Source organism: Bombus flavifrons, chromosome 15 (genome assembly GCF_040668555.2).
Source record: "Bombus flavifrons isolate JBK064 chromosome 15, iyBomFlav1_principal, whole genome shotgun sequence".
NCBI lineage: Eukaryota > Metazoa > Arthropoda > Insecta > Hymenoptera > Apidae > Bombus > Bombus flavifrons.
This window is the reverse complement of record NC_138456.1, coordinates 2,516,215-2,539,535: the sequence shown is the minus strand read 5'-3', so window position 1 is coordinate 2,539,535 and position 23,321 is coordinate 2,516,215. Positions and strand designations below refer to the sequence as shown.

The following is a 23,321-nucleotide window of genomic DNA, read 5'->3' as shown; positions in this document are numbered from 1 at the left end:
TCCTATGAATACAGTTTGTTTATACAAGCAATACATAACAATACAGATATATCTTTCTTTAACAATAACATAATCTAATTAGATCACGTTAAACTTAGTCATAATTATACAGTAACATATACATATCTTATATCTATCATAAGCTGTAAAAGGTATGGTGTACTGACTTTGGATTTCTTCTTCTTTTTTTCATTTTCTTCCACTATGCATTTAACTGAACAATCTTGTAACAAAAGCTATGCACTATCCATGAACATACAGAGTGTTTCTAAGAATATGTAATGATTTGAATTTAAACATACAATTGATTAAATGAGTAATAGTTTCATACAAAGTATAATTCAAGTAAAAAGTTATATAAACATTAATATTTTATATGAAAAATAGTTGACTTCTACGTGCATATAAAATTTTAAGAATATACATTTTAAAAACGGAAATATTTTTTTGTATATATTTTAGAAAATTATGTGGCGGCTTTAGAAACATCCTGTATGTCTATATATATATAATAACAACAACACAGTAATACAGGTACAGAAGTTACTGAACATAGGATGTGCGTTTGAATTTTTGTTTATACGTGTATGTGTATATAGTAAATAATTATTAAACTTATTATTAAGCGATAAAAAATATTATATTGTCATATGATGGCGATTTTTTAGAATATCAAGTATATTACATTAACAAGAAATATTTTAAGAAATAAAGCATCAATATTCAAGTTATTTTTTTTAAAGTGCTATAAAACTATGACATATCTCTATATTGATTTTTGCATATATAACTTTTTATATAAAATTAATCAGGTATTTAAGTATGAGCTTAAAATATATCTTGTACCTTATAAAAACATTACGTTTCAAATTAATAGGATAAAAATATTTGTTTAGATTTTCAACTATTTCCATGCGTATTTTAACTTTGTTTTACATACCATAATATACCTTGAAGCGAAATTATAACGCGATAATATGATTAAGAACTTTTAATAAAGTTAATAAAGACTATAATAATTATTTTGTATAATATCAAAAAACGTGTCAGTAAGGTTATATAGATTAATTAAAAGCATTAAAAGCGTCTTGTGGCTTTTACTAACATTATAACAATTTATGGAATTAGAAACTGGCACGTTTTGTGATAAAAACAGTGTTAAATCGTATAAAATATAATAAATTTAAACCCAGAATATTCAAAGCGTAATAAATATAAAACTATACATACATACTGATTCTTCTCTACTTTTTGTTGATTCTGATCAAGTATCAGTCTTATGAATAATATTTGTAGAAAACTGTGTTATAATATACATATGTGTATATATAGAATTTATGAAATTCAGCTTTGAAAGCGAATAGAAATTTATGATGCTAGATGATAGCCAGACGCTATCAATTCAATTAACTATATTCAAATGTTAAATTATATTTGCGTGTATTATCTATTTTGATTTTCTGGCATTACAACTCGTACTGATTAATTTGTTGTTGCATTTTATTGCATAGAAGCTGTGAAAATTGCAAAAAATTTATTTTTTTTTAAATATGAAAAAGATATTAATATTAAATTAGACAACTTACCTGTCTAATATTATAATCAGGTATTAAAATTATTTTTGATTGATCTGTACTACCAAATAATCCTAATTTCTTCTTCTTACTGGAATCTTTGATAAATATCTGAACTCCCTTATCAACTATTTTCGGTTGTTCGCTCATCTCTTGCCACGCGTGGGTCCAATGCACCTATATTATTGAAAACAATAGAATGTCTACTTTATCCAAAACTAATTTATTGCTCACTTTACGAAAATAGGATATTTATAAAATGTACTGACCCGCCATCCACCAAATAAATCACTATGCTCTAAGTATGCTATTCTCTTATCAGTAAGCAATAATACATCTTTGTTAATGTACATGTGATAAAAATAGATATCAGTATTCGCATATTTTCCTTTTTCTAATTCCTGTAAAAGAAGAGTATTCATAAATATTACAAAATATTACACAAGATTATATATATATATATACTTATATATTTACACATAAGATTTTATGTCCCTCAGCTTCATCTCTGACATATGGTCTAACCAAACAGTCTAGTTGTAAAAATCTAGATGGTCTTACTTTCTTTACTTCTTCATTCAACTCAGTTGCACTAAAATAATTAATGAATAATGAAATAATTTAAATTATCCTTTTAGTATATTTGATAATTAGATTGATATTTAGATTGATAGACACGGTTTATCTTTTTTACCGTTTCACTGCTCCAAATGAGCCACTAGCAAAATCTATAACTCCAGCAGTTGGTCGAGTAACAAGACCAACCATGCCTTTCCCAAATCCTTTAAAGAATCCTTCCACACCTTCTTCTTTGGCACCCGATATGGGCTTCATCACAACACCAGTTACACCATCAACAACACCCTAAAAGCCATATATATCATTATTCATCTCTTTTCGTTTTTGTCTATCTATCAATAAAAGTTGTACTAATTTTTATTCCTTATTTTCACTTACCATTATCAAACCTTTTCCACTACGAGCAAGACCTTCTTGCAAGTTGGCTGGCTGTTTGTTAAGCTGTTCTTGTCGTTTTCTCTGATAGTCTTTGTCAAACGTTAAGGCAGCTATACCTTTACCTATAATAAAAATAAAAATGAAATTGGAAAAATATATAGAATAATTAATTTAATAATACAGAAACCAAACATACCCATAGCTCCAGTAATTTTAGAAACAGCTCCAGCCATTCCTCCAACAGTGTGACCTAACATACTCCTCATACCAAGAAGCAAACCTTCTGCAAATTCTCCGGGCCCTTGTATGGCACCTTGGAAAGGTTCATAAAACAAATCTTCAATGCCCTTCATAGTACCTACCACTAGGCCATACGGATTGCCTATTACATCGAGTCCCAGAACGAGAACGTAAACTTGTTTAATTGCTTGTCCTACATAATGCGTTGTTGCTTCGGAAATAAGCTGTTTATTGGTCATAAAAATGTACTCTCTTTCGAAATATGCTAATCTGCACAGAAAATTGAAATGTATTATTTCCATATGATTTATTTCCTAGTAACTTAATTTAAAATTGATTGGTGAGAAGGTTTACTTGAAGACAATATCATTAATGTCAGTTAACGTAACACCTATTCCTTGTAACAATACATTTAATACTTGAGGTAGTGCAGATGGCCCGCTACCACTACCGCTCATTGAGAAACTTATATGAATCTGGAAAAGATGATGTCACTTATAGAAATATGGTTATGATTAATTTGAAGTGTAAAGGAACATACCTTCAAGGGAGAAAAGTGAAGTAGATCAAAGAAATTCTTCTGTTCGGCTGTAGTAATCAAACTGACGTGATACATCAGAGGTTCATCAACGAGTTTCATGTCCAATTTAAATAATTTACTCTAAAGTATACAATAAAATAATTGTTATAGTATTTTAGAGTTGTATATTTTATGCATGTAAAGTAGATAGAACTCACTTCTTCTACATCGTTCATTTCATTTGCTTCAAACAGTCCCACGATCGCGTTAATAAATACAATATCTACTTTCACATGAAACTCTTGTATAAGAACCTTAAAGTACCGAAATTGTTGTACATTACTATGTTCAAGTAGTCGTTTAACCATACTAAGTTCAGCGAATGGTTTCATAACTATTAAAAAATAATTTGAGAAACATATAATCACATATGTAACACTTATTTTAGTCTTTAATATAAAAACTTACCTGTGCTCGCTGTAACACTCTTTGGGGGCGGAACTGGAGCTAATATAACTGGGAAAACGCAGTCTGTAAGTTGATTATCAATTTGCAGCCTGTTGATCTTTGCATGTAACTGCACTTGATGCACTGAAGTACGGTATTGCAACCATAAACCAGTTTGAAAAGTGCGTCGTAGACAACGACGATGTGGTTTTAACATTTCCATATTTAAATAATCAACCTGAAATTAAAATTAATTAGTGATTAAATTGAAAGTTGAATGAAAAATTATGAAATTATTATTTTCATTTACATTACCTCTAATTTTGGTTCAAGTATTACTTTTTGTATTGGACTTTTGTCCATTTGTAATTCACGTATATATTTTTGATAGCCTTCTTCTATAACTATTACCTCTCTTGTGTCAAGATTACGCCAACGATGGTTAACAGATTTGCGCGTTTCCCACATAATTCCAGAACTAAATTATAAAATGTGCCAATATGTGAAAACTGTGATAATTGTCGAAATAATGAAAATTAATGTATGTAAGAACGTACCTAGCTATACACAAATATAACAATTCAGTTCTCATGACGTTGTTAACGAGTGAGAAGCCAACTCCGTGAATACTTATTGTTATTTCCTGTTCTATAGGTTCAAAATCACCTGCTAGTTCACAATCTTCTGCAACTTTCATATTTGTTGTAAATAGAAGCACTCGTTGTGTACCATCCAAAAATGATACATAGTATACTTCTTCTTCTAGATCTGGCAATTGAAAACCTCCTAAAGTGTCCTAAAAAATAAAATTTTTAATGTCTTTTTAATGTAAATAAAATTTTAATTTTTAATGATTTTTATTACATATTGAATATTTACTTTTCGAAGAGTTTCTTCAATTTCTTTTTTATTGTTGTCTTCCCAGACTAATTTCCGCGGACCTGCAGGATTTTCCCAAGTGTAAAACATTCTATTGTATGACTGTACAGATCTATAAAGTAATTTACAATATAATAACATTAATAATAATATTAACTTCTGCATTAATGTTCGTACCTGACATTTAGTGAACCTTTTTCCCAGAAATTGATTGTATGTGGAGTGTGATTAATAATTAAAGCTGGGGCATTTCCATGAGTGTATGCAGATAAAGAAATGTAGACTCCACCTTCGCTTATTTGTATATCTACATTAATTCCTCCATACTGTTAAATAAAAGGAATTGTAAAAACATAAATTACATTACATTCGGAGAGAAATAAAAACAGAACAAACCTTATTATTTAATTTTAACAAAGTCGTATGGTTCTCTGTGTAAATAAATGGTGCAGTTTTTTCAGGGTTACCTGCGATTCTAGCACTTAGAGTTTTCTGTTCATGATCAGAACGAGGCCAATAAGCTGCACATTCTCTGGCAGGTACCTATAAGTAAATGAAATAATAAATATTTTTGTTTAGATACATTAAAATTAATAATATACATTATATTTTATAATTCTTCCTTTTATAAATAACTATTACCTTGATCATAGGATCAGCTGGCCTATTACCTTCTTGGCATTCAATGAGATAATCAGAGTTATTTATCAGTACATAATATGGAGTAAATGTAATTTGTTTTGTCAAAGAATTATAAGTCAATTGATTGTGAACTCCAATCTGTAATTCATAAGAAATATTGCTGATATAAGAATATGGTGATTAAATAATGGAACTATAAATAAGGAAAAATACTACTAACTTGATATATTTGGCCATTATATTTACAAATGACTACTCCCTCACTTCCTGCAACATCTATTGGAAATTTATCTGACCATTCACCATTCTCGACCCTGATCATTGCTTTCTTTTTACCAAAGAATACTTTGGAGCGAAATGAGAACAATATTGGTCCCTTAAAATTCTCAGGATGATAAAGCACATTTAGATAATCTTCTCCACTCTGAAAATATTTATACATATAAATTTTTGTGCTAATGTTAATTGTGTTTCAATAATTTGACTGCACACAATTTAACTGTGCACAAAAAATGCAATTAATTGCATTTTTTAACATATTTGTACAATGTTACATTACATTCACCAACACCAGCTAGCTTTCTTTTATAATTTTAATTATATATCTCAATAAAGAAAGCTTGAACTTATAAATTTTTGTATGTTATGAATTCTTTTTGTATTTAAAGGTTTCATAAAAATTTTACAAAAACTCCTTGTATTAATGTTGCATTAAATTATTACTATTTCATTATTACAACATTGTTGCATTATTACTATTTCTATGTGTTTAATCTCATAGCAATCATGCCTTGTACGTGCCATAATAATACATATACGAGTATATAAGCAGGAATACCTTACTCATAGCTAGGAAAAATGTGTAACGTTGCAAGATTATGATAGTACCACAATATGCCAACTAATAAACAAAACTGAGTATGAATGAAGCTTAGTACATTTTTTTGTTAATTTTGGAAAAGTATATGTATGTAAATGTCATTAATATTAGTTAGTAAATTATAGTTAGTAAAAAAGCGCTGATAATAATGTGTACAAACATGTAAAACATTAATATATGGACACAAGTAGTTAGTTAAATATATTAGATAGTATGAAAAGTCTATTCTACAGTTTACAAGATTAAACCATCACCAATATAAAATGAAATCAATATATCACCAAACGTGCTTTCTTCCTCTTGTATTCTGTACGTGATTGATGAGGTTTCACACAAACCAAATTCTGAAAGATACCTTTCTATGTATTAGAATTCGCGAAATTGTCAATGACGAAATTAATTTTTTCAAAAATTTTGTAAGATTACTTTTAATATTTATGATTCAACCCATGACCATTACAACTGATATAAGTCACAATAAAAGTTTAATATTGAAAAGCTATTCCAACATTCCGCGACATGCTGCTGCTTTATTACATTAAATAAATATACTTGACTTAAACAGAAAAAAGAATTAAGACTTGTATGCTGTATTTAACGATGCACTTATCGAGAATACTCTAGGATCTTTTAAAATAAATTTTGCACACCGAAAAATATAGCAGCCATTAATATATTATAAGAATTATTTAATTAACATTGTGTCCAAAGCATGAAAAGTACTGTAACATGAAATCACTACCTTGATTGGACTTGAGTGTTCTTTGCCACCCTTACTTGATTTCTGTAAAATAATGTATTGAATAAGATATAGTTATAGAAAATTAATAGTTTGCAACATAATACTACTTCCAGCATGCGTAATATGGCATAGCACTTACATATGGCACAAAAATATCATAACTCAAGCATTGCATAGAGATTAATTACATACTTAATACAACTACTAAAAAGAAATTCATATTATTGTTTAATATATTAGAGTACTTTATTATAATATTATAAAATTATAAATAAAATTTTTGTACTTATACTTAATGGTATTTTATTTAATGGAGAATTTTTTTTCTTTTTTTATTAAAAGGAAAAAGAATTATTAAAGGAAAAGTAATAAGCGAGATTTACATGAAGCAGAAAATAAAATTATTGTCACTTAATTAATTGTTTAGAATAAATTTCATGATACTTACCCGATAAGACAACATCAAGCCTGTTTTATTTAACATCCAAAATGGACAATATAAAGCCATAATGATAGAACCATGTTTGTATGATGTATGCATTCCCAAATCCATTATAACTTTTTGTGCACTATCAAAAGATTCAAAAGACCATACAGAAAATTCTGGTGGATTCGCAAGTATCTCACCTCTACATGACCAATCTTTTTCTAAATAGTTTGGTAACTATAACGTATAATTAAGTAAGTTATATGAGTCACAATGTATAGAAATATGATTTACTTACTTTTATGATTATATAAGACTTTCCTGGGTCAATTGTAGGAATCTGATAAGATGTGCCAGCTTCTAGAAGTTTTTCTTGTACATTTCCAGGTAAACATACAATAATATCGATAGGCAAAAAATTCTTCAAATATACAGCTGGGTATAAATGAACATTATAGATTGTACTTGCTATAGTATGTCGACTAGTAGTCTCAAAATAAACTTGTTCCATTTCACCAACAACCTGTAAATATTATAATACATTCTCAAAATATATAAATTCTGTTTTAAAATATTGGAGTTATTTTTTCTCTACTATGTTATTCTATTATTCTTTCTACTACTGTCTAAGTAATAAAAGACACTTTCAATGTTTAAAGCATAACAGTAACAATACACTCTGTTTTATATTACCAATAAAACATAAAAAAAAACGTGCAATAAACACATTATACTGAATACCAACATAAATTTTCAACAACTATTCGAACATTTTATGCATAATATAGATAAATTAAAAAATTAACCATAGTACATTGTAAAAACTTGTTACTGAAATGCATTGAAATAAAAAATAAAACAGTGCCTACAAAGAAAATTAAACAAAGAAAAGTCCTATAAAATAAAAGATCTGTTCTCATAATTTAATGACTGAAAATTGTTGAATTTAATAAAAAGAATTAAATTCAATATAAAAATAATTTGTTCATATTTCTCTGTTTTTGTTTTGTTGTAATTATATTATTAATATGACACAATTAACAATTATAACAGAAACCATGCCAATAACCATTTCCAATCAAACATATAGGGATTCTCTATCGATAATCAGTATAATAACTATACCTATCCTACAATATTATTTGTTACAGGTATACATCCACATTAAAATTATTAACTATCTAATAGCGGCAGTAAAGATATTTATTTGGCTGATACCCAACGTATACTAAGTAGCAACTGATTCTCAAACTAGTTTAGAAAAAGACGGTAGTACCTGTATAGGTGCTTCCAGATATTTTTTGTGCTCTGAGGGTAAAGTTTTCAAGCAAAGACGCTTGACGCAATCAATGAAACGACAGAATACGGATCGCCAGTTAATAGCATTCAATAATAAGCCAATAGTGTTGTTATTATATAAAATACTACCAACCACAATCATCATGAAAAACATCTAAAAGTAAAAACTGCTGCTTATAAAAGCATGTAGTGTAACTTTTTTAACGAAATTTTGTTTGATTACAGCATATGAAAATAAAAATAAATCAAACGTACTGTTCCATTATATGACTATCAAACATAATCGAAACGTCGTGAATAATAATATTATACGTACTACACAGTGTGAAATTTTGAAAGATAGAAATCAAATATAAAAATTTTCTAAGTGTGTACATAAATAAACGCGTTTCATTTGTTACCTTTATGTAAAATGGTTCTACAGCTTCTTGCCTCACTCGAGCTTCGCATTTTAACAGCTTTGTCATACTAACTGTTTTTTGTAAATCTTTCCAAATAAATTGTTCTAGTGAAACCATATATCTAAACAGGAAAATTAAATAAGTATTATAGCAGGACATAAAAAATACAAAATTTATATAAAAGTATAAAGTACCCTTCAACACTGAAAAATAGCCCATAAACATTTGTTGGTGTATATACAGTGTCTAGTGGAAGATTTAATTTACTATCTGGAGCAACAGTTCCCACGCATTCAACTTCATTTCCACGCTTAGTCATATAATATACAGATATTGGTTGACTAAAATGATTGTGTACCTAAAAAATTATTACTTGCAATTATTACTAAAGCTTAGGAATAAGAACTTGTGAAATTTACCTGTAGAATACTTCTAAGAGTAACAATAGTACTTCCTTCATCTACTATAACATCAGAAACAATACCCCATTCTTCAGAACCATCCTTTCGATATTTCAGTGAAAAGAATCTTTTATCAGCTCTTAACACAGGTACAGCCAAAGTTCTATTAATTTCTTTAAACTTTAAAAAATATTATATATTAACTAACTAGATATTATTTTAGTTATATGAAATAAACTCATAAATTTATACACTTTAAAAGTATTACCGAAATAATAAACTTATCATCGTCTTTTTCTTTGATTGTTTCAATTTTCAATTGATCAAGCAATGGTATCTCAGTTTTTGTTGTCCTCGGAGCTAACTGTACTGACGCACCAGATTCAAGAATTACTTCCATATACGAATCTGCGTTATTACTTGTAAGTTTGGATCCATCATTAAAAACCTAAAAAAAGATATGTATATTTATTTTATATACATAGTTCATAGTATTATATTTATAATTAAAAGAACATAAAAAATTCAACGACAATAAACCTTGAAGTGACTGCGCTCCAAATCTAAAACTATCGCTAAACCAGTTTCATTCTTAAGAACATATGGTGCTACACTTTTAGCCGCTCCTTTCCCACTAGCTTCCATGGCAGATGAAAATGCATTACCGAGTTGTTGTAATACATCGAGACATGTTTTAGTCACAGTTATTTCCAAATTTTCCTATTGCAAAATGTCATGAAGATTTTACGTGAAATATACACTAAAAAAATCAATGTTTACTAACTTACAGTTGATATTATATCAATAGACATTTTGGGAATCTGATGTAATTCTTCTGTTTCACTATCTGATGTAGGACTGGCCGCACTTGCGCCTCTAGAATCCGGTGATACATCATTAAATTGAATCTAACATACAAAATGAATAAAAAGACACATAAAAACAATGAAAAAAGTTCTAAGAAATGTAACATTTCCATTTAAAAAAATTTAAATACATTACTTTAACTTTTAGTTCCCAAGGTGTAGAAACCCGCTTTTCATTTCTGATCCCCTCTATTGGTTCAATTAATGGTTCCCACAATGCTAGACAGCTATTATAATATGCCATAATTACCGACATTGTACACTCCATGTTCATCTAAAAGTATTTGAATTTTAAATAAATAGTGCAAAAAAATCTTCATTAAAGTTATACCACTATATCTTACAGTTTTTGTACTCCAATCACTAATGTTACTTTCAAAGCCAATATGAAGTAGAAGCATTGGCAATGTTTTATTACCAATGCCTGCTTCTAATGTGAGTAAAATTGTTGGTGCAGAGATTATTGCTAATTCTGGCTTATAAACTGTAGTATCTTCATCATCAGAATATACAATATCTTCTATGGCCTCTACTCCTACTTCTAAAGAGGGAATAGAAAACATATAGAAACAAATCGCGTTAAATAAAAAGAACTTAAGTGTACATTAAATATAAATAAATATATATATATATGTCGGGTTTACATTAGAATTAGGGTTAGGGGCGTGAAACGAATCTTCGTTTGGATTACACATTGTCGTTATGCAATAGAGATGACATTGACTAGTGCAAATACGATTATTACAGAATTTGACAAGTAACCGTGGTAATTAGATACTCGAGAAGCTAATGACAATGATCCTAGGTTCAATAACGAATCCGCGGTCAACGGGATGATAGATGAACATGCTCACAAAATCTAAGTCGGACTCTTTGTTAAAACGTGGAATATCCACCGAGCGTACAGACATTAAGTAACTCGCTAATACGACCTCACGAGAGAATGACTTTCCGTCGCGATGATGCTGCAGAGGAAAACTATGATGGGGTGTGTCTAAGGACACGAGATCATCGGATTCGTCAGAAGGTGCTCATTCGTTCGCTCAGAAGGTGAGAGAAATTGACGTTGCTGTTAATTGGTCAATTTCTATGTTGGTGGTTAGAAAAAGATGCTAGCCGCCCTCGAGGGAAAGCTGCACGTGTACTGTGGAAACGCATCGACATCTGGCAATCATCTTACTTGAAGAATAGGGTCTGCAAGTGGCAAGCTACGAGACAGAGACCGTTGGAATGTTTACTGTCGAGTATTACAACTATTTTCTTTTTAAGGAGAGCTATAGAATTACTCCATGCCTCTGCCAGACAAAGCGTTCATCCCGTGACCGCGGCTACGTTCGGCGACTGGCTGGCGCCTCGAGCCCAAGCTCATTATCACAAATCTCGAACAAATACAATCGGATCTAATGACGACAATTGTTTAATTACGCCTATGATAGAATCTAGATTACGGTGTTAAGGGATTTTCCCGAAGTTCCAAAGGGAAGGCTCCGATGTCCTTTCATCTCCGACATATATATATATTTTACCTGTTTTTAAGAACCAAAAATCATTTTCTTCAAATGGAGTGACAACCCATAATCCTTCGTAATTTCGCTCAGTAATAATAACTTCCTGATCTTGCTCTTGTGTCTTTGTAGCAGTATGAACTACTTTGTTCAATATTTCTATGACACCTATAAATAGCAAATTTGATTAGTGATTCAATTTCGACATTAATTACCAATAATTTATTGAATCACCTGGCGAAACTGATAAGTGAATGTCTGTGCAACAAATATCAATGTGAAGTCCTTTTCCTTCTGGTGTAGAACCTGCTACACTTATACTGCATGGTCTTAGCACCTTTATAAAATTAACATTTTAGTAGTTTCACATGTAGGAATAATATAAATCATAAGTGAACATTTTTATAAGAATCTTTACCTGATATATCCAATCACTTCTCTTCGCGGTATTATATATACCAGCTAGAATTGATAAATCTTTTATGGTGCCTGCTATTACTTGATGTTCATCCATTATACGTACTTTCAACAGTAATTCAGTCTGAAGAAATGTTACACATATGAAAGAAACAATATATATCATATACACCAATAAAAATACGTCAAGTAGATATTACATTTAATATGATACAATTGGAATTTATGTCATCCATGTCCTCTAACAAAATAATATCGGGTTTCTCAATATGTACATTAACCGTAAACATTTTTTTAGTTGGTGATACAGTTTGTTTCTTTTTAACTGCTGATTCATTATAATTCTTTGGTTGCACTGTTTTACTTGTCGATGGTTCATCAGTAGTGAAAAAATCTTTCACTTTCATTAAATAGTCAAGTGACACAATAATACTAAATGAAAAGACTCGAATATCAACTGAAAACAAACTCAATTAAAAATTTTTTAATGACAATAAGGACATATTCTATATTAATTAAAAAATATTGTTCAACTCACCAAACATGTCATTTGAACTTTGTCTAATGGTCATATCTAACATACTGCGAACAGGTTTGGATTCTTTTTCTATATCATCCATGGAAGGCACTGCCGTAGTTCTTTCCATGATTCTTGTAAGAGAACCTTGCCTATTTTGACGTATGTCGTCCAAAGTACAGTTCATAAGAAGAATTGAAGTTGCCATTAATCCATCGGCAAATATTCGACCTTTTAACGCGAAATGGGTTAAACAAAATTTCGCTAATCCATTCTCCGGTAGATGAAGCAGAGAACTTTGTGATTGCAGCTGTAATTAATTTGAATAATTTATACATATGTCGTTATCAACTTACTATCCCACTATCCACAAAATAAAAATTTTCCGGTTGTATGTATATATATATTTCATTGAAATTACCATTTTTGAACCTCCTGTAAATAAAGTAATCATAAGACTATCCATAACAAACTCAAATTTGATGGACGTGTGTGTATGTACTTGCTCTTGCGAGTTTGGATCTTCTGCATCTTCTGCAGTAGCTCTTGCAAACCTATCTGCTCAGATAAAGACATAATTAGTTCATAATTTCTTTACTTTATTGTAAATAAAGCAAATTATATATTCTTACCACTTTGTCGATGTTGTAAAACTTCTACTTCGAGTTTCTTTTCAGATTGACTAACACTTGCCGTGAGCTTTGTATCTTCAACTGTTTCACCTAAATTTTTTTCTAATACTTTCAATGCAGTCGCATAGTCCTCTTTACTTATTAATATATTAATTTTATTTAGTCTACCCGACATGTCAATATCAGGTATAGATGTAAACCAAGCAGTAGATAAATTACGTTTAATGAGTAATGTAAAACTGACTGGTTCTAACAGCAATATTTCGTTTTTAATCGCGAACTTCTCCATATTTAGTCTTACGCTATTGTAAAAATAATACATTAAATAATTGCGATTATCAAGATTAGTAAATGTTACTAAATTCTCTAAATAATTATTACCGGGACAACTTTAAATTTTGTAGCTCGATTCTCATTTCATCGACAATAGGATAATCTCCAGCATCATTTGTAACTTCTAACTTCTTAAAAACATTACATATAGTAAGGTTACCCATATCTAGTGTTAAACAATGATCACTTTTCGAATGCATTGGTACATATATAACTGGAGCCTAGATAACAATTTCGTCATAACGTAAATAATTTAGTAAACAAAAAATCGAATTATTTTTCTACACATTTTTCTATATACTTTAATTTTTACTGCAAGGCCAATACGTGCCGCGCTTTCTTTAACGTCTTTAATATTTGTCTTCGCGGCTTCTGCAGCTGCTGCTGATGCATCCCTTATGGCTTGTTGAGCCGTTTGAAAATTGTTTAAAAAGCTCTAAAAGATGAAATATTCTTTAATGCCATCTATTTATTAAGATATTTTGACTATTATATAAGATTTTTTTACCATTATACTAGTAACAAACATATTCAAAAAGACGATACGATAACAGCCCATAACAATTGTGATAGACATATTATTTTTATCAATGTCTGACGGCTCAATATTATACATTATAGCTTGGATTTGCAAGGATTCAGTATCTTCTGTCACTGATACAATCTATATATCAAAACAGTAATTAATTATATTATTACAATAAATTAACATTTAATTGATTTAATAAAAAAATAAAGACTTACATCCTTATAACCTGACGCTTCGTTAAGATCTTTAATGCTAATAGAAGATAAATTAACATTTGCTTGAGAATAGGAAGCTTTCATTATAAATCCGGCAGTGATACCGTCAATATAAAATGCAGTAATTTCTCTACAATCACTAGTTATCTTCATACAAATAGTCCCAACTTTTGCTTTGACTTTTAGATCTATGTGCTCCATCATTGTTCTTCTCCGTCCTAAACATATATGTATAATTATAATTTATAACTTCAGCTTTAAAGTATAAAAACATATAATAGAAGTGTACTTACGTGTCGTTGACCTAAGTTTTTGCTTTTGAATTTGTTCTCTTAAAAATGTAGAAGTTTCTTCTTGAATGGAAACCAAATGAGAAGGTCGTGGACGTATGCGAGGCTCTTTTTCAAGTTTACTAGTTGCTATGACATTCATTTGATCCTACAATTTAAATATGAGACAATATAATTTGCGCTTTATTACTCATATACGCAAAATTTGTTGCTACTATAAATTACCTGCACATATGATATAAATTGAAGAAGATTTATAAGAGCTTCTTGATGTAATAAAACATCCAATGTTGTAAATTCTAATTTTAGTAATTGAAGAACAGATCCGTATTTCGTCTTAAATTCAGGAGATCGCTTATTTACCTAAAAATAAATATAAAAGAGTTAAATTATATCCTGTGAATAATTTATTTAATAATATAAATCTATTTACTTACATTTATATACTGTACTGTTATCAAATATTCATGTCTACCTGATAACATTGGAGTGGTTATCATAAATATTTCTCTTTGATTGTAATGTTGCTTGACTTGAACTCCACCTAATCTTAATAATATCTCTTGATCATAAGTCCGTTGTAACATCTCTGCTTCTAACTGTAGTACCTCGAACTTCACAAATGGTATTATTTCATTACCCTTTTGGGATGAAACTTGTATTGCAAATTCTATAATAAATAATATAATTTTTGATTAAAATCTAATTACTTATAAAACATCATTTGTTACCTTTCATTTCAAATTTCATTTCCATATCAATTGTTTGTTTAACTGAAGTTACAGTAGAATCTTCTTCTTTCTTCTTCTCAGCAATGGTGGTAGTTATATCTTTCAGCAAAGATAATTGTGAAACAGATTTACTCTAAAAAATATTTTTTAATCAGAATAGAACATCTAATAATCGATGTATAATACAAAATATACCATAGATGACTTCTGGAGATCTGTTGGTTCCTCTTTCGGCTGCGGTATGCTCTGAGCAATAGAAAGAGCTTGCAATAAACGAATATCTAAAAGAATTAAAAGAGAAGATTATATTCTGTGTATTATTAATATATATTATTTACTAAAACAAAATTTTGTCCCAAAATGATACCTGTTATATTAACAACAACTGATGGTAATTGACCTATCAACCTTAATTTTGGAAGTAATGGATCATCCGTTACTAAACATTTGTGAAATTGGATTTCAAGCGTTGTTGGGTGTAATAATGTCATAGAATCATCCACATTTGATAATACCGTACGCCATTCTTCACCAGGCAATGAAACTAATACCTATTTTACATTATAGTTAAATGTGATCATATCGATGACTACACATTTGATACATAAGAAATTGAAAATACATACTTGAAAATCGACTATCTTCAAAACAAATTTATCATAACTATGTTCTCTAAGATGCAATAGTACATCTTCTTCAGTTTTACCCATGCTGATTAATTGTTTAACAGATACATTTGTCTTATCATCACCTTTTGGTTTTTCCAAAGAATGTATTTGCAAGCTACCAAGATTTACAACTAATAATGATTTTGTACTATCATAAAATCCATCATGTGGTATGATTAACTGAGAAGCTTGCATATTAACCTGTTATGTATTTATGTATTTTTATAGATATTAAATTTTGTTCATTATAACGAATGTATATTGTTGAATGAATTGTTACCTGTATGTCTAATACTGAATGCTTTTGAATAGCATGCTCCAAACCTAAAGCCGACATTTCTTTCAAACCTTCTAATTGTACAGCAGCAGCTGCTTGAAGACTGTGCATGAAAGTAATTATTTAAATGTTAAAATACCTACTGTTGGAAAACGGTATAATATATATAATATTCTTACTTGTTCAAAGTCGATGAATTTTGTACTTTAAACAAGTTAACTATTTCTATCACGGTCTGTGCATCATAAATAATATCCACAGATTTCGATTTTACTATCATACGATCGCCACACAATTTATCGAGAGGATTCTTTTCATACGACACTGATATTAAAACATTATCTGCGCCATGCTGATGGGAATTAAAAAGTGAAGGAATATGTTCATCTTGTTTCGTTCCTAATAATTTCATCTCATTAATTGATGCTGTAACTCTATAACAAAAAAAAAACATCATATATTAATTCAAATTTTTATCAGAACTATTTTTATAATAAAAAAACATACAAAATAGCATTAGCAGATGGTCTCGATTTGAAACCAGCCTCAACACTATGAAGTTGAAGATCCAAAATACAAGGATGCTCTTTATCTGTATCTAAAATTATAATTTGTAGCTCGTGTAAAAGAAATCGCGTGTCGATCATTTCATATGTTTCGGGATAATGAGCTGGTGCACTATTTTCTTGATAGTCAATTGCTCTATATAACTTTTCTTTCTCTTGTGGTGTCATTGCCTGCTCGAATTTCCGCACTAAATATTTAAATAAATCAAAAATAGTAAATAAGAAAATTATTTAATTTATGTGTTTTAAAATAGTATATAATCGAATGTATTACTTATAGCAGCTGCAGAATTCAATTCTTGTGTTTCCTCTGTCTGTGTACTGGACCACAAGAAACCGAACCAACCGCGTTTCGCTTTTAGATTTTTTTCCCTTTCAGCCATTCTCTCTACCTATGAAATACAAGTAAAAATCCAATTTATTAACGATCATAAAAAATATATTTTTTTATGAGATAAGAGTTTTTGTCAACTAACTTCCATTTCTATCTTTTGCCTAATAATGACTAAATTAAAAATGTCCAATCTTCTTTCACACTGAGTAAGATGATCCGCTATTTCTTGTGTGACTTTTTTGGTCGTTAATTTTGTTTGATAACTATCAGCATAAGAGCGACACATATCTCGATGCTCTTTCATATGATTCCAATCCCAATTTCTACGTTTTCTACGTACTTCTTCTTCTAAGACACAAACATATGCAAACTTCCACCTGAGGATAATTACTTATTATACAAACATCTTCTTTTTATTTCTAACTATTCAGGATAATTTGTTACCATTCTTTATAATGTCCTCTATATGATGTTAAATTTGGTCTATACTTTCTAAATGGTGCAGCTTTCTGAGCTTGATCTAAACCCTCTCCTAATTGAACGATGGTTTGATATTGTTTCCTTGCCAATCCTATTCTTAATTTTTGCATTTCCATGTCTAACCATACCTTGGGAATCGTGTAATTACTTCCATCTGTTTCTGGCTTTGGATTTAATTTTAACTTTGCATTGACATTGATTGGACCTAATACTAAACAAGAAAGAAACAATTATGAAAAAATTTCTAATTATAAAACTTAGATGATGAGAAACTAATTAATTTGGTATTAATATTCTTCAACTTATATTTGCTTACAGTATTGATAACCAGGTGGATTATAATCTATGGTTGCAATTCCATTATGAAATAAATTTAAATAATCTGATTTTGTATTACTAAACTGTTCTAGAGTTGTATTGAGATACACTGCCAAACCATCTAGTGTGCATAACTGGAAAAAGATATGTTTTATTCTCAACAACACCTTTAGCACTGTTTATTTACTGGGTTTCCACATACCTTGTAAATTTGTGGAATAGCATACATATCTTTTAAGTTACCAGTTGTTTGCCAAGAATCTGTACAACTTTCTAAGGTAAATGTACTCAATGTAAAACCAACTGAAAAAGGATGGTCTTTGTATGAGATATGATCTTCATATCTCACATGTATCTTTTTGATTTCGATGTGAATATTCTTTATCATACGGGCAATGAGCTTTTCAATCATTGAATCATCTAGTTTTTCTTGTGCTGAAAGATATAAGTAAAATAATGACTGCATAAGCTACTCAATTAAAAAATACAAAATCATAAAATTATTTAATAAAATATTGTTACATTTGATATCTGCTAATTGTTTCTTTTTTTCAACTCTTGCAAGTTCTGCATGTTTTGCTTCAAGTTGTATTCTTGCTTCTTTTTCTGCATCATAAGCAACCTGACTTGAAGGTACTACAAGTATAAATAGTTCCTCAACTATTGCATCAATTTGTCCATTCCACATATCTTTGAATGGTATTTTTAATATAAGTTTTCCTGAAGGAAGATAGAAAAATAAACTTATAAAGATTAATTTTATGTTTTGTTATTTATTATACAAGTATACATAATTTGATTTACAAACCTAATCTTCCATATTCCAATCGAATAGGTAGATCCAGTATATCTAATGCACTTTCTTTTATTAATAAGTCTTTTAACACTACATCACCTAAAAGGAAGAAACTATAATGTGTTTTCATTGCTTTTGTAAAAATAAAAAGTATATCTTTATTCCTAAACAAATAATAGGTAGATATGTGTTTCCAATTAAATACTGCAATATACATTGAAAAGAAAAGTACCGTAACATATCATAATAAAATTTTGTAAAAATATTTTCTTATTTTATGTGTATGCATAATTAACTCTTGAAAAATAAATGAATTCTAGTTAATCTTTTTTATGCAAATAAAAATAAATTACAAAATTTGGTTTACAGGATTTTGTAAGAGAAAAAATACAAAACTACACTACATAAATATCTTTCTATTGTATTTATATAATACATGTATTTAATATACAAGAACAAAATATTATGTACACAGTAATGGTAAAAGAATTTAAATATTTAAAATTCTATGAGATACTGTGATAGTAAAGCAACTAATAATAAACTAAGTAATTAAAATAACAACTACATGGCAAAAGTAACGAAAATATTCTTTTTTTTCAAACAAGACAACATTGAAGCAACAACATATAAATTGTTTATTTTTGTCTTAGCATATAACTTTATATGTTACAAAACACATTTCTTAATTTTAATGTATGTATATATGTGTGTTCATAATTTTGATACATGTATTAAACCATAAGCAATAAAACGATAAAGTCGAAAAGATCGTAACATAAATAGAAGCTGATCTCACTTCGACGTACTATTAATATATCTGTATGTACATATTTATGAAATATCAAACTGCGTGTTATCATGTGTTATCATCGAATGCGTTTTATTTTTCAAAATTTCCTAGGGCCTCGCCGGACTTTGCAATTAAGTAGAAGCGCACTCCTTGTAACTGAACGCTACATCATACGTACATGAAACGCTCGTAACTTTCAAGACAATTCTTTCGTAACTGTTCGTGAATGCTTACCTCCCCATAAGCTCAGTTTTAATTGCGTGCAATCCAAATTTTGAATATACTCTCCCAACACCTTGTTCAGGAGCTCGGCAACAATCGATTCAAAAACCATCTTCGAATTCTTATTTTACGAAATAAAAAGATTTCTATAATAAAATATTTTTAGTTCACGATAACAAATAAATTATTTGGTCAATTTTCGTGCTCTGGATACACGTTAAACAGTAAGCGGGTCAGGCACGAAAGTAAAATCGATCGATAAGAATTGCCGCATAACCTTCAAGGTGTTCGTATATGTTGTGTAGAACTAATACAACACACAGATGAAAAAAATAATCTGTGTGATCTTATGGCTGCTGTAATTATCGCCACCAAACGTTTTTAATTATTGTCATCATTCACGCTGTTGAAATCTCTGTTTAAAATAAATACACTGTCACGTCACACTCGTTGTCTATATTTCGAATTTATCGAAGACGATTTAATTTATCTATATTTATCGATTGGCTTTAAATTTTTTGTAATTTGGATGACGACATTGTTAAAAAATGTGATATTGTCAATGTCTTTTAACGTAATACGTGATTACACCAACTCTACCTTCACATTCTCTAGCTACTTGCAGTCACTTCATTAGATGACTATATACACACCAAACTTACACGGATAGACTCAACTAGTCCATACGGCTATATGTATATACATATACATACGTATTACATACGACGATTGGTAAAGTTTCTACCTGTCTTTAATAAATATATTTGATAAAAATGTATTTATTCACCACCTTTATTCTTTTACATCTATTTATGAAGTTTATGTTATATTGTTCTTATTAAATGAAAGGATCCTTTATTGAACATCATTCGTCAGTTTTTATTTAGTTCTTTTTATATTACATAATTTAGTGATTTATAGTTTTAAAATAGTTGGAAATAGAAGAAAATTTCTTTGGATAAAATTAAACAGTTTAGAATAGTAAGAGAGTGAAGGCATTTAAAAAATTTCAAAATATTTTAAAATTTATTTACAATTAATACGATCAATTTGAAAGATATTTTATCTTTTAAGTTTGTGAATTATGTCAAATGAAAGACAAGGAAAGTAAACACAAGAATACTTAACACTTTTTCCTAGAGAATAAAAATACGCATTGATTCGCGTAAAAATATATATATAAATCAACTTAAAAAGATAAAAGTAATTTTTAAAGCTTTAAAATGCCGCCATTTACAGTACAATTATACCTTGTGATATACTACTCGAAACCATTTAATTTTGCCTAATAAGATATCTTTGTGTAATGTAAATTATTTCTAAGATTACTCATAATTCTTAATTGAACATCATAGAAATTTACATTTTCAATTCAATATTTTTTTAAATACTTTTGAATACTTTAAAAAAATATATCGCATTTTATTTTCTTTAAACAACTCAAAGTTGGAAAATTAATTTAATCTAGAATTCATTTAATTACGAAAACCACTTTAAATTCGTAACATTAAAAATCTCTTCGTTATATTTTGCAACTAAATATGGATTTAATCTTCTAACATACACTTTTCTAAGTCCTATATCTTGTAATTTTCTATAATTATCAGTTAACATACCATCTTTACTGAAAAGATTCCTAAATTTCTTTAACTGCAAACAAATAATACATATAGAAATAAATTTCTATGAAAAAAGATATCGATTGAAACTAATTGCAATATAATAAAGGAGTACCTGCGAAACAGATATTGATACAGGCATGGGAAAAATTATCCAGGTTACAACTTCATTACATGGTGGTGTAGTTAATGAACCCTTATAAGTATAAAATACATCCGTATTTTTAGGCAATAATGAAACTAGCTTTATAGGCTTATTTAATGCTATTTCATTATTTAAGAATTGCACGTTCGTTAAGGCATTTACAATAGAGTGTAAGGATTTGTTATCTTCTTCCTGTAACTAAATATAAACCCTAAATAAAGTAACGTTCTGAAAAAAGATTTATTTTATAAGAACTTACTTGGAAAAAGATTCCTAGAACTACAAGACCATTTTTGTAATTTAGTGCATTAGATAAATTTGAATAAGCCCTATTTTTATGAACTATATGCATTTCCATAGGATATCTATAGGACACATGAGAAAATTAAATAAAAATAATAAAGTTTATATATATATATATGTTTTGTTCTTTTACCTAACACCATTTAAAATATGCTCAGATCCCCTGTTATTTTTTGCACCCCAATGAAAGTGCAAATGATCTACTTCATATTCTTGATTTATATCAAGTGAGCCTCCAAATATATAAGGTAGTCTTTTTCTTAAGTGATTATTTATATTAATTACAACTGAAAAAACAGACATAGACTACTTATTAAGTATTATTCTGGGATAAAATCCAATGACAATACCTGAATGACCATTGTTTTCCAAATATAATGGACTGGGTAAAAAATCATGATAGCCAATTACTTCAAGTGCAGGTAAAGGAAGAGTTATTGATTTGGATGATGATATGGATATTGGAGATTGCAATTTTCCACCACATAATTTAAAATTTTGAATCCATGTATGTTGATCTGGAATATTGTATTGAATGAAGAATAAAAATATTATGAGAAATGTATTGGGAGACATTATACATACCACGTTTACTATAGCTAAAGTATCCAGCAATAATTGGTACTAAAAAAAATATTTTTCTGTTACAAATAATACAATAAAATAATATAAAAATAATTAAACTTACTAGCTGTCACCAATATTACACATTTTATAATACAGATCATGTTAATGTAATTTTAATTTATTCTTCCTCACAATTTAGTACTTCAATTTTGCTCTTACAACTCGAACGACATTTAACGATACTATTAACAAGCAACGTAATACGATAATTGCACATTCTTGCAATATATACTTTGTGTATGGGCCCATGAAACACACTAAGTTATTTCTAGCATCTCCCAACTGTTTCATTTACATATTGCATACCCCATTATCATCATTAATACAGGATATCTTATGTACACACATCTCAGTGTATTTTGTTTCAAGTAGAACTATAGTAACACGAAATTCAAGTACATTTGCTCTGTACATAATATTCACTTCTAAGTATATGTTTTTCTTTGATATGACTTTATGATATAGCTTGTATAATAGATATTATAACAATTTATTTACATATATACAAATAATATATATCATCATAATACATTGTTATATTAATTATTTAAAAATTCAACATTTTGCGAAGAATAATTGGTACAATACGTAAATTTACAATTAGCTCTAATATTTAAGCTAAGGTATTAGTGACTTTGACAAAGTTGTTATAAAATTGTCTTACATTTGTTTCATCTTGTTATAAATCGTAATATAATATAGTTTTACAATATGTACACATGCACACGA

General features: G+C 28.9%; 2 protein-coding genes across 5 annotated transcripts; both read right to left on the bottom strand.

Moving 5' to 3' along the window:
* Positions 1-53: 53 nt before the first annotated feature.
* Vps13 (vacuolar protein sorting 13C) lies at positions 54-20,506 on the bottom strand. Of its 4 annotated transcripts, XM_069128380.1 has the most exons (61): positions 20,176-20,506; positions 19,911-20,044; positions 18,896-18,982; positions 18,610-18,807; positions 18,290-18,522; positions 18,086-18,221; positions 17,734-17,980; positions 17,432-17,666; positions 17,230-17,347; positions 16,897-17,143; positions 16,569-16,823; positions 16,393-16,492; positions 16,071-16,313; positions 15,812-15,995; positions 15,640-15,725; positions 15,445-15,577; positions 15,151-15,383; positions 14,939-15,076; positions 14,717-14,861; positions 14,424-14,641; positions 14,188-14,343; positions 13,981-14,115; positions 13,728-13,900; positions 13,347-13,648; positions 13,136-13,272; positions 12,736-13,024; positions 12,398-12,654; positions 12,199-12,321; positions 12,015-12,117; positions 11,802-11,948; positions 10,620-10,816; positions 10,412-10,549; positions 10,198-10,317; positions 9,950-10,129; positions 9,678-9,857; positions 9,428-9,589; positions 9,203-9,366; positions 9,009-9,129; positions 8,585-8,761; positions 7,607-7,831; positions 7,330-7,545; positions 6,882-6,923; positions 6,421-6,483; positions 5,480-5,683; positions 5,260-5,397; positions 5,014-5,160; positions 4,795-4,943; positions 4,618-4,729; positions 4,296-4,534; positions 4,054-4,216; positions 3,760-3,976; positions 3,510-3,685; positions 3,313-3,432; positions 3,126-3,247; positions 2,728-3,041; positions 2,532-2,653; positions 2,269-2,438; positions 2,052-2,166; positions 1,844-1,975; positions 1,587-1,751; positions 54-1,514 (listed from the first exon to the last, which is right to left on the bottom strand). In XM_069128380.1, exons 2-61 carry the CDS (start codon positions 20,008-20,010, stop codon positions 1,467-1,469), a joined length of 9,996 nt encoding a protein of 3,331 aa, XP_068984481.1. In that variant the 5' UTR covers positions 20,011-20,044; positions 20,176-20,506; the 3' UTR covers positions 54-1,466. The 4 variants fall into 4 exon arrangements, with proteins under 4 accessions (XP_068984481.1, XP_068984482.1, XP_068984484.1 ...); XM_069128381.1 differs by lacking the exon at positions 6,421-6,483 and having other exon boundaries at positions 19,911-20,506; XM_069128383.1 differs by lacking the exon at positions 8,585-8,761 and having other exon boundaries at positions 19,911-20,506.
* Positions 20,507-20,740: 234 nt separating this feature from the next.
* Positions 20,741-22,865, bottom strand: LOC138187515 (carbonic anhydrase 2). Its single transcript, XM_069128414.1, has 7 exons — positions 22,654-22,865; positions 22,551-22,589; positions 22,316-22,483; positions 22,099-22,252; positions 21,922-22,027; positions 21,633-21,860; positions 20,741-21,548 (listed from the first exon to the last, which is right to left on the bottom strand). Exons 1-7 carry the CDS (start codon positions 22,691-22,693, stop codon positions 21,378-21,380), a joined length of 906 nt encoding a protein of 301 aa, XP_068984515.1. The 5' UTR covers positions 22,694-22,865; the 3' UTR covers positions 20,741-21,377.
* Positions 22,866-23,321: the final 456 nt, after the last annotated feature.